Source organism: Cynara cardunculus, assembly GCF_001531365.2.
Source record: "Cynara cardunculus var. scolymus isolate 2C chromosome LG 8, CcrdV1, whole genome shotgun sequence".
Lineage (NCBI taxonomy): Eukaryota > Viridiplantae > Streptophyta > Magnoliopsida > Asterales > Asteraceae > Cynara > Cynara cardunculus.
The window spans coordinates 8,280,570-8,293,220 of NC_037535.1; the positions used below are offsets into that span (position 1 = coordinate 8,280,570).

The 12,651-nt window shown below is 35.1% G+C and overlaps 1 protein-coding gene across 1 annotated transcript in view; it reads right to left on the reverse strand.

Annotated features, from left to right (window-relative positions):
- Window positions 1–1,026: 1,026 nt before the first annotated feature.
- LOC112516160 (AUGMIN subunit 8-like) overlaps window positions 1,027–12,651 on the reverse strand; it is a 43,599-nt gene continuing 31,974 nt past the window's right edge. Inside the window, exons 4-10 of the mRNA XM_025123183.1 lie at window positions 6,115–6,181; window positions 4,841–6,069; window positions 4,339–4,458; window positions 3,465–3,581; window positions 3,298–3,387; window positions 3,062–3,169; window positions 1,027–1,444 (exon numbers count right to left, since the gene is read on the reverse strand). Of these exons, the coding sequence (XP_024978951.1) occupies window positions 1,382–1,444; window positions 3,062–3,169; window positions 3,298–3,387; window positions 3,465–3,581; window positions 4,339–4,458; window positions 4,841–6,069; window positions 6,115–6,181 (1,794 nt within the window). The 3' untranslated portion in view covers window positions 1,027–1,381. The remainder of the gene's footprint in view (window positions 1,445–3,061; window positions 3,170–3,297; window positions 3,388–3,464; window positions 3,582–4,338; window positions 4,459–4,840; window positions 6,070–6,114; window positions 6,182–12,651) is intronic.

Consider the following 12,651-nt stretch of genomic DNA (forward strand, 5'->3'; position numbering starts at 1 on the left):
CACACGCAACACTAACAGTGCAAAGAGTTGGCTTGATGTTCTTTTTTCTGGCTTGTTTATGAATTTGAGCTAGAAGTCCTACACGATTGGAGGGTGTCAAACGAGTCAAACTCAGACCAGGGTTACGAGCTTCTGCTGAGTCAAAAGGAGGTGAGAACTCGTTGCCATTGCTACCAAACTCAAAGATTCTTGGCACCCAAGTTACTGTTTCAGAAGCAATACCATGTTCCACATTTAGAGAAAAGGTTTGACAGATAAGAAACCCACCTGCATCAATTTACAACTAACAATCAAAACTTTTATTCTTTTGGCCATTATTCATTTGAATACAACAATATATACTCTTTTTGCTAATATAATGCAAGATGATATAGAAAACATGCATTTAATGTCTCACATATGCAACTTTTTGTGACGAAATATTTACACATTCTTTCTCGAAACCCGAGAAAAAAAGATGTGGTGGCTGTATTGCAACTTCTTGCTTCTTAGGAAACCTATATATACCCATCCTATTAGGTTCACTGCTAACAACAAGTACCCTACATGAAAGACGAATAGCTAGAAAGCGCGTCCCGTTTTGTAGCCGCTCAACCACAACCCATATCGGGTCATTCTTCTCAACATTTCGTTACTAAACCATAGTTCCAAACTGGAATGTCCAACTGATGTAAGAATCCACTAGCCTGTTGGTGTTCTACTTTCAGTTGTAGACATGTGAGGCTGTTAAAGTCATTGATTATCTGCCACCTAAGTTCTTCCCATATATCTCCTCCATCAAAGCATTGTTATTCCTAGATTTTTAGGAGCAATTTCAATTACAAGTCAAGATTGTGCTGTTATTGATATGGTTGCAAGTGCCCCCAATACTTTCTCTAATGATCATCAGTACTATGCTATATTTTTTTGATTTGTGCAATTGCACTCAATACAAAATATATATATATATATATATATATATATATATAGCAGATTACATGATGATCATTACCAAGGGTATTGAAGGCATTTACAACCATATCAAAACTGCACAATCCTATCTTGTAATTAATCCTAAATCTAGGGATAACACCAATATCACTGATTTAATGGAGGAGATTGATATGGGAAGAACTATGTGGCACCTTGTATGCGTGTCGGTATTTCTTTGCTCACGAGATGATTAAAGGGTAATTTTGGGTTCACCAATGCTCATCCCTCGACTATGTGAGAGTTGAAAAGCAACATCTGCGTATGCATTTTTTCCCTTGTATTTCTTTTCTATATCTAAATCCATGACCATAAAGGAGCAAGTAAGATTCCTCATTGCTCCAAGACTTGCTCATACTCGCGAGACGATGGTAGTAGAAGTAAGTTGATATGTTGGATGCGAACACAAGAGTCATGGAGGTGTCCAAGCTTGTTTCAACTGTACTAGATGTGTCCCAAGGCTGTATTCCTTTAGCTGCAAACAACCAAAATTAAGATTAATCAGGTTCTTAGTTATAAAGAAAACAATCTGTTTTTTTTATCATGCAACAAATGAAACAACTTAAGAGACAATAGAATTTGCATTCGTTTAGATGTGAGTAGTGACAGTAGTACCAAAGAAGCTTATAGCCAACGAGTTGATCGAGGGCCAAAAGACACTGATGTACCAAAATGAGGGTTGCACATTGTTAGAGAATTTGCTCAATGTTACTTGAACATTAAAGAGTTGCCAATGTATCTCACCAGGAGGTAGGGCCGGGAGAGGTAAGATATACACAGACGTTTCCAAGGGGTAGAGGAATTGTTTCCATTAAGACCTCCACAACTTGCAAAAAGTTGTGGAATGTCATGAGCGAAACATAAGTTTGTCGGAATTTTTGGAAGATTATAACAAGGAACAAGACAGCATGAGATAAGAGTAGCAAAAGTGTGTGCAAACAAACATTGAGGACAATAAACAGTGTAGATTGAATTCACATAATGACTCAAAGCATCAAAAACTTTATTTTATTGAAAGGATTTTTGGTTCTTCTCAAAGGAATGATCTATTTTATTTGACTGATGGGAACCGTGCAGTACCAAACACGAAGAGATCTTCCAAAGAAAGGTAGGAACATATGTTACGGAAATGGGTTAAAAGTGTTAGAACAAGCGAGGAATAGCTAAACCGTTTTAAAATGCACTCCTAACCATCTTAGGGCATTGCTAGTCTATCTATCTTGTCGACTCCTTGACCCTCCCCACATCTACACTAACTACTAACTACTTGGTTCTTACCAACATACATTACCTTTCTTGTGTCTCCAAGAATTCCTATCATAGGTCCTTGTCCTTGTAAAGGTTTACGGCAGCCATGTCCAACCTTAGTTGTTCGTCCCACATCCTCCTTGATTTTCAAGTTGAATGCCATCGAATCGAACACTTCTACAAACAACTAAACGAGTTTTACAGTTCTGTTTCTTAATGTTGCTCATAGTTAAAGAGTGTGTTATATTTGCTGTTGGTTTTATCTCTACTTACATTGGGTATAACCTTATTTTCACTTCCGTAATACTTTAACTTCCATTATTATTCAGAAACACGGATGTTCAACCTTTCATTCCTTCTCTCTTCATCTGCATATACATCTCTCGATCTGTTTTCATCTGATTTCTTCACGCATTGATACAACTAAGAGTTAAAGTCGATACTAGTTCTATCCTTCGAGGCAATTAAGATTGAAAACAATCCAAGTTGTCCCCATCATGCAGCATTGTTAACGGGCAAAACCAGAGTTGGTGAAAGCAGCAAAAATGAACCCGATCCTGTATTGTTGCTGGCACAACCAAGATAAATGGCTGACCTCGGTGCACCAAGGCTCCATGGCTTTGTGAGGGTTTGGTGTTCTATTTTTCAGCATTAGATGCATAGGTGATGAATGAAACAACTAAAACTTGTGATCTAGGTGAAGAACCAAAGTTTTCCGTCCATCATACAAGCAATTGGCAATGACGAATACTCTTAAAACAAATCTATTCATCATGCTCATCGGGCTGAGTACATATTTGACATAATCTGATCGTGCAAACTCGGGTAATAAAAGTGTCTTTACCTGTAAAGAAGCTGCAGAAATCAATAGAACTTCACATTCATCAAGAAGAGCTCTTTCCTGTGCTGCTACAGTAGCAAGTTCAGATACCAGCCAATTTGATCCCTCCAACTGGATAAAGATAGTAGGAATCAGTATTATGAGTTATGACTACCACTAACAAAATGCTTCCAAAATCTTTGCATACAAATTCTAATATACAAAAGCTACCAACATATAACACACAGCACAACTCTCACCGTTGATAGAGTAGAGTGTAAGGAGGACCCCATTGTTTGCATTACTTGGATAGCTGAGCAAAGAGATGACTTCACAGTTTCAATATCTACCTGAAGAATTGTATAACTTGACTGTTATTCAAATAAATAGATATTTTATCTATATGTCGTTTCAAGAAGTGACATACCGTAGCCGCTCCAGTTACAGGAAGTTGGAGAGTGCTTGATTGTAGATCTTCGATAGCACCAGACAGAGAAAAGTGGTTCTCCCTTTCGATTGAAGTCCATTCGTCGAGGTGGGCCATCTGAGCCAGAGATATCACAATAAAGGATATCAGCAAAAAGAATATATAAATACGAATGACAAGAAATAAATGTCTTCAATTACCACAAGAAGAACTAAGAGTTTCAGATTTAGAAGAGAAGATCAAAAACTGAAAGCACAAATGGCAGGAACACCGAGCACAGGGATATATTAGAGCCTGGACGTGTAGAACGTCCTTTTCAACTATTTTAACACCAGACTCATGAACGATATAACGTAAATCAGAAACACTTCCTGTCCTTATAATCCTTTGGCACAGAGATAGAATTGGTCAATTCTCTCGGGTGCAAGCCAGTCTTACACATGAACCCAAATTGACCTTTGTCAATAAACGAAACCAAATGAGGCCAAATTATCCCATCCGGAGGTGCGGTGCGACTCTTGTCAATATAATAGAAAATATAGTTGAAACAAGGAAATGCATGCTAGTGCCAAGTTTTCATCTTAACACATAACAATCTAGCGATATTATGAACTAGCATATGCACAGCTTCTTGTATTCTTCCTTTTGTTTCCTAAATCTCGTTGGCATAAAACTTGTACTTGGCTGATGACCTTTGAAATGACATGATGCAGATCTCCGACACTTTCGAGTTAAAGTTTACCAAGATTTGAAATTATATTGTTATATTATCTGGACATGCAAAGGGAAGAACAAAATACACTGCCCATAAAATTGAACACAACCATGCAAAAAGTCCTGTTAGCAGTTAAAATGTTGCAGGAAGATGCATTACTTGTTGGTTTAGAACCGAGTGAAGCTTTAGCTTCAGTCTCAACTGATTGAGATCAGTCCTCTTTGCAGCTACTGAATCCCGGAGTTCCGAGGTACTTCTCCACACGTTAAATAGAGATTTCTGTGTCAAAAAATAATATGTTTCAATCTCAAGGCTATGTGAGATGGTCAAATTTGAAATCAATAAATCAAAATGCTATCAATCACACAAAGATCTAGCTTATAAAGATGTGGTATAAACATCGTTTTGGAAATCAAGGCAGAAAGTAAAGTGGTGCATTCGTGGTATAAACATAGCTCAAAGTTCTTATCAAGTCCATTTCCTAAGATCAATAATTCCATCACCTACGTTGAGTTAATCGCAAGGAGAAATCTGCTCAGAAGCCGACAAAAAGAACATTCATGCAAAGCAACAAAGAAACTCAAAACGTGAAAGATACCAGTCAGATGTAATCCAACACCAAAAGGAATTTAAGAAATTCCATGGAGATAAGGAAGCAAACCTTTGAAGTTGCTTTCTGAGACTTCAAGGCAGTTTCTGCACTGGCATTAACAAACCGCCACTGCATTTGCCTATTGTGAAGTAACCTCAGGTAGTGAGCATCTTCTATCTGGTCAGCCACCCTCTTTCCCTTTTTCATGTCAACAGCAAATGTGAGAACGGAAACTCTGTTTGAGTTGCAGGATCTCAAAGGACTAGACGACCTTATGCGAGAAGGACTGGCCCCTCTTGAAGGAGCTAGACTTATGATCCTGGTCCGAGATGGACTGACACTCTTTGAAGCCAAACCAGATGGCTTATTGGGTAAAGATGGCGGTGCTCCAGTAGCTGGCAAAGATTGCGATCTTGCTGCAGAAGTAGCTGTAACAGTTTTCTCTGATAAACTTGAAGAAACAAGATTAGATATTCTCTGTAAATTGTGATATTCCTCCCTTCTGTTATCTGCAGATGATGATAGTAACCTCCCAGGATCACTTGTATATTTTTCTAAGGGCTTACTAGTATAATCAGGTAAGAGCATTCTCCTGAGGGGAGATGCCCCAACACTTCTATTTGGTGCAATAGAAGTTTTCATAGGCTTACCAGGAAGGTTGTTGCTTTTGTTCAAAGCTTTAGAACCTGTTCTGCTAGGCCAGCGATGCTGATCTAGTAGTCTAGCATGTACACTCTCGAGAGGTTTGGAATTCTCTGACCGATCAATGGCATGTTTTCCTTTGGGTGGACTTCTAGAGGCAGACAGTTGTTTCTGTAATACATTTGACGATGAATTCAAGGTGCGATCAGAAAGAGCCTGTGGTGGCGGCTTCTCTTTCTTACTAGTGGACAGAGAAAACGCCACAGACTGGAAAGCAACACTTAGACTACGCATTCGTGAAGGCCATAAGGACTCTGGCAATTTACTGCCAATTGCCTTTCTGGCTGCCAGTTCCATACCCAAAGATGTATCATGGACTGAGGTGGAGGGGCGTGATGGCGATTGTGGTGTTCCAGACCGCCTTCTTTCTGCAGATACAGCTCTATTTGAAACAGGTGATGACAATGTTGTAACTGTTCTCGTGTTTGGGGAAGGATAACGCCTTGGTGCAGGTGATTTGTACCTAGAACTGACTTCCCTTGTGCGAGATTGGCACTTGGTTCCATTGCTCTTTTCGGCAGGACGCAATGGTGGTCTTGGTGTCTCTAGTGTTTCACATACACCCAGTCCATTCAAGTTTGGCCACATTGAACCATCTGTCAAATGATCAACACATCTCCCAGCCCTTTAAAACGGCCTACCTTGGCAGCAATTGCTTATAAAGATGATGCTATATGCTGGCCTTTGTTTTAAATCTGATAGAATGCACTGTCACAAATAGATAAAGAGATATTATGACCAAAAAGGTACAAAAGTGATCAAAAGCTTACATCTTTAGTTTTTTACAGGTAGACCCAGATCTGAGAATAAGAATTTTTCTGAAACTTGCAATAAACCAATGTAAATGGGTTTAGTTACAATACAAAGTTTCCCTGATTTCTAGCATAACAAGAAAGATCTCAGAGCATAGAGAAGTTTAAAGAGGACTAGAAATGCACTTTAAAGACCAGTTCATATCATAACTAAAAAGAAAGAAGGAATTTGTATGATCGATTTAGCCCCTCCGTCAAAATTCAAAATTTTCAGATGAAAATCGAAGAGAGCTCCGATATAACATATGGAGGGGGTGCTTAGGATAAGAAGAAACAAAGTCTCCACCTAAAGGCTGGGAAGAAAATGAGAAGCTGGAGTAATGGTGAGCCAGTTATAATGTTGAAGATATAACTAATGAACAAGAAAAGGATAGCATTGAAATGTTGAGTTCTTGTTTTGGTTGCATCTAATAAGATCATTGAACCTCTGTATATAACATTTTAGAGTTAAGATTAAGGTTTGTTTTTACAATTTTTAATTCAAAGCTAACCATAAAGAAACAGACAAATACTTGCATTAAATTAACAAGGTTTAAGTCAGCACTCAGCATATTGAAAGTAATAATGTATATAATCATAAGCGTTATGGAAACAAACATGGAGAAGCATGTGCAGAAGAAGATCATTGTCCATTTTCATTAATTCATTGAATCCGCTCGCGCAACACAAATATGTATTTACAATACATAGAAACAAGGATGGAATGACGTCACAAATCCATCTAACGCATGTCTGACCGTCAGATTGGCAAATATTTTAATAACAAGAAAACTTGAGTAAAAGCTCATGGATGTAGATTTTTCATTTTGTAATGACTAATCGTGACAAAAGATCATGTGAAAATAAGAGTTAAAAAAGAGAATCGTAGGAAAGATTTAGACCTTGCTCACTTTTAATGTTTAAACAACCTATAAATTATGTTTTAAAAAGAAATTGATCTGTTGTACCTCCTTAGTGTTCTCTTCAATTAGGATTAATCCGGAGATCTCTGTAACTTTCATTCTCACATGAATCAACCCTACCAATTAATTGATAATACTGAAAATTAGTATCATGTGAGAAGAGAAGACTGATATAAGATTATTTTAGTCATGGAGAATTTACAACATTCAGGACTGAGGAACGAAGATCGATGTAAAAACCAGATACAACAAAATTAAATAATTTTATAGTACATGAGTAACAGTTTATGAACAACACATGATGTAGTGTCTAGGTTTTGCAGATCGCTGTCCCCGATTTCCGGAACAGTGCCGAATTCTCAGAAATCGGTAGGAAATATTATTCTACAGATGCATTATTTTAATATCATAACCAAAACAAGATCTTCACTGAATTGGATCTATCGTTTAGCACAACCCTACAAGACAAAAACATCAAACCAAAATAATTAAACTGGTGAAATCTCATCCCATCAAATAATTTTTTCATACTGTCAAATATAAGGATCCAATAAATAATCCTTACAGTATATCATATTACTTTGAGATCTTCACAGTATTCACGCAAATTTCACGGAGCAAATCGATGAACTAACGCAGAATAAGCCGATGAACGGAAACAAACGGATGATTGATGAGAAGAATATTCCGGCGAGGAACAGTTAAAATTGAGGATTTGAACAGAGAGACGTTGATTGAGTTAAGGGGATGGAAAAGTATGTTTTCGCGCCACGACGCACCGACTTTAATCCAAAGAATAATCTCCTTTTGCTAATGACGAAACTAACCCTCAACGATTCCTTTATTGTTACCATGTCAAAATTTTTGGTCAAGGGAAGACTTTTTTTATTTATTTATTTTAATTACGAATATTTACGCTGTGTTCTCTAAATTTGGAAGAAATAAAAGGAAAAAAAAATCTTGTTCTTGAATCGGAGAAAAAAAAATCAATTTTATTAATATTAGAAGGGTACTCGTGCAATGTATCGAGACACATCTTGCTTTCAGTGTTTCGTTTTATTTTTTTACGTCGATATAATACGGTTTTATGTGATTTTGAGAACGCGATAATGTTTTTATTTATTAGATATAATATAAATTTGAAAATATCATAAAATTTTGAAAAAAAATATATTGATATCAGTATCAAATTAACCTTTTTAAATATTTTTGTTTTTAGTATAATTTCCTTAATTCGAATTTTTTTATTATAATTTAATTTAGGTTTAATAATATAATTTTTTATAAAGATAATAACTAACTATTCTGTTAGAACTCAATAATTATCCTAATTATATTTTAGATTTTTTATATTTAAATTGAGATGTTTATCCAATATTTGATTATGTTTATATACAGTTAGTTACACGAGTTCAAAAATGGAGATTTAATAAGTTATACTTATGCACAATTTACTTGTAATATTGAATTTTAAGTAATATGCATTAATAAACAGTACTTCGTGCATAAAAAATAGTTTTTAAGAGATAGATACCCTTTAAAAATATATTCTTTTGAATGAAATATTGATTAGTTTTATAATTTTAGTATTTTCTTTAAAGATTTAATGTTTTTCCTTCTCTATCCTCCCACGTTTAAAAGAAAGTTTTGGAAGAGAATTTATCAGTACTTTCCTTCTCCTTTTTCCCCTTCTTTCTTAAAAAAGTTTTCGGAACATGAGTTTTTTTTTCTTCCTCCCTTTTTCCTCTCTTTCTTTTCCTTTCATTTAATTCGTAAAAAAAGTTTTGAAAACACAACATTAAGTCTGATTATTCTTTTAATGAATGAGTGATTGAATTTTTCATTTTGAATGATCAATTAATTGATTTTTTTAAATAAATAGATTATTAATTTTTTAGGAATTAGTTACCTAAATTTTTTTAATTTAAAAAAAAAATACATATAATCGTCTAAAAAGGTTTTTGAACTTTGTAAAAAACATATCTAAATCAATTTTACCATTTCTAAACCATTATTCCCTCTCGCCGCAGATCTTCGTCCACTTTCCATCACCGCGTACGCCATCATTGGCCCCTGCCCTACATCTCCCTTTTTTGGATTTTTTTCCCCGACTCTACCTCTTTTCTGATCCGTCTATACATACTACATTAAATTTTTGGATAAAAAAAACAACATAATCTTTTGAACCAAACCTCATTTTGTTCAGGTTTTTTATTTGGTCTTTGTTTTCGGTTTGTAAAGATTCCCGTTATTTAAATTTGTTTTTAGCTTGAATATTGTAAGATTTGTAAGTTTATTCAGTTCGATGTTGTTGAGGATGCTATGAACTTATAATTGATTTAAATGTTTGTAAGTAAAGTATGTCGAAAACACCTTCATGGGAAATAAGGGGGTTATACATCTATCTCCTAGCAAATTTAAATCTCTTACATATCTATATTTTTGTAATTATATCAGTTCTATGGAATTTCAATAAGATCAACCAATATAAATTATCAATAACATAAGATACAGTAATTTGACAAAGACTGTTAATTAATAATTTATATTATTTTGGGATTGTTTAGTAAATTCTTAATGGAAAATTTTAATGAATAATTAACCGAGTCGAAGGCATGTATGTGTTTAATAAGCTCTTAATCAACGTATACCAATTAATAAGTCCCTCCTTTTTTTCTCATTCAACAGTGACCGAATCAACATCTTTTCCCAAAGATGAATCCAAAAACAATAGAAATTCAAGCAGTCCCACAAAATAGCATGAAACAACAATTATTTATAAAGAGTGTTCTCATTAAAAACGACAAACACGATTGTTTATAATACTCAAGTGATTTTTGTATCTTACAATGAGGCATATTGAATCATAGTAGATGTACTTTTAAACTCATAATTCTTTTATAATATATAAGAACGATAGAGCTATGGTACCCCTTAATGAATGCACTTTTAATAAATAGACCCTTATCTCTCTCTCCCTTTTCGATATACATTTGGCTGATGGGCTGCTACAAAATAATTCGAATCAACTTTCAATATACATTAAAAGACTAGAGTTAGGTCGAAAATATTACAAAATATTGAATTTTTTTTCTTTTAAAAAATCATTCTATTTTTCTAGTGAATTAATAAAAAGTAGCTATAAACAATTAAGATTTAAAAGTTGATAAAATAATAAAAATTAAGCAGTCAATAATAATTAAAAAATTGTGGGGTTGATCTATTTTTTTAGAGTCAAAACAAGATAGATTTTAGAACGAAACAAACTAAGGGACCGTTTACCAAATACTTACCCGGTAAGCGCTAACCAGTAAAATTTTGCACTATCTTTGACTTACCGGGTAAGATTTTAGTCCACTAAAACGGTATCGTATGCAACAATTTACCTGGTAAGCGTTTACCATGGTAAGAGCCATCGCTCTCACTTACTGGGTAAGACTCTTGGTCATTGTCTCGCTCTTACAAGGTAAGCTTTTTGATCCTTACCATATTTATCTGCTAAGGTAGTGTGACTTGATAAGCGCTTACCCGGATAAGTATTTGGTAACGACCCCTAAGTTTTCTTGAAAATCAAAAGGTTATTTGACCCCAAACCAAAGCATGGATCCGCAACTACCTTTTTCTCATTCAATATTAATCGAAATTTTGATATAACAAAACCTAAATAAAAATAATATATATAGAAGGGCCCTGTGATTTATGAGATTGCGAGAAAAACTTATTAACCTCATATTATGATAACAATGAAAATTAAAAGATTTTTTAAATTTAGAATAATATTAAAAAATGCAAAAAGTTTTGAGCAGGGAAGGGTAATTTTGGAATTCAAAGCGATAGAATTTAAAAAACACGATCATAAACTCCGATCATCCGACAACTGATAATATCACGGGCTGGTTATCGGTTATCTAGTAGACAACCAAGGAAGAAGGTGTGATAATCTTGGAGGACGAGATCGAACAAGATTCAAGGAGAAGATTGTAGAGAGACAAGGTACGCTCATCACTGACATCGATTGGTTCGGCTAGGATTAGTGTATGCACTCTGATCAATTCGATTTGGGTGTGATAATCATGTGATAATGCAACAATGAATCAATTAGGAACCAATTTTCACAAAAATACGATAAACACACCTCATCGATGTGATAAATTCAATTTGGGTATGATAATCGTGTGATAATCACACCTAATCGAATTGATCAGAGTGCGGTCGAACTCAATAGTGTATATCAGTTTAGCGATTATCACATGTTTGTCACGATTTGGGTGTAATAATCGATTGGTCCGGCTAGGGTTAGATCGATTCCTTGATTTGGGTATGATAATCATGTGATCATGCAACGAGGTATCAACTACGAACCGAGTTTCACATGAGACGGTTCATATTTAGGTTCGACTACATTTGGGTGTGATAATCGTGTGATACACATGATGTATCGATTCAATGTTTGGTTATCACAACTTTATCACACTTAGAATATGAATCGATCACCGTCGCTCGATTAGAACATTGTTTGGTTCGATTGGGGTTCAATTATCACAAGAAATAGAAATCCGATTACACATTGTTCAGTTCGATTAGGGTTCACGTATCACATGATTATCACAGCCAATACGAAATCGAGTATCACACAATTATCACACCCAAATATGAATTGAGTAGCACGCGATTTTCACAAGAAATCCGACTACACTTTGTTTGGTTCGATTAGGTTTCATGTATCACATGATTATTATAGCCCAATCATGTATCGATTATCACATGATTATCACCAAATACGGCTGCACATCATTTGGTTCGATTAGTTTCACGTATCATACGATTATCACACCCAAATACGAATCGGTTAGCACACGATTTTCACAAGAAATCTAACTACACTTTATTCAGTTCAATTGGTTTCACATATCACACGATTATCACAACCCAATCTTGTATCAAGTATCACATGATTATTAACAAATTGGAATTGATTCCCCTTCTCTCACTCCTCTTCAACCCTATAAATAAGGTTACAAGACATACAAATACATGGTAAGAGAATAAAGCTCAAGGATATATATATATATATATATATATATATATAATAATTCCTATATTTATCTAGCTCTATAATTATCTCTAATACGCCCCATCAGTCTAAGGGGGAGGGCCACAAACACTTAGACTGGACCGGAAATCATTAAAAAGATACTTCGGCAAGCCTTCAGTGAAGATATCGACATACTGATACCGAGATGGTACATGAAGCACCCGAACGCGCCCCCGAGCCACCTGTTTGCAAAAGAAATGAATATCAATCTCCACATGTGTCACGCCCCGAAATTTTTTTTTTCTTCCATTCGAGTGCCGTGACGTCATTCTTAATAACTTGTGTCATAAACAAAAATACAAACTTAAAATTCCAAACACACATAATATGTTTAACATAATTCGTTACATAATTGCGGAAGCGTAAAAT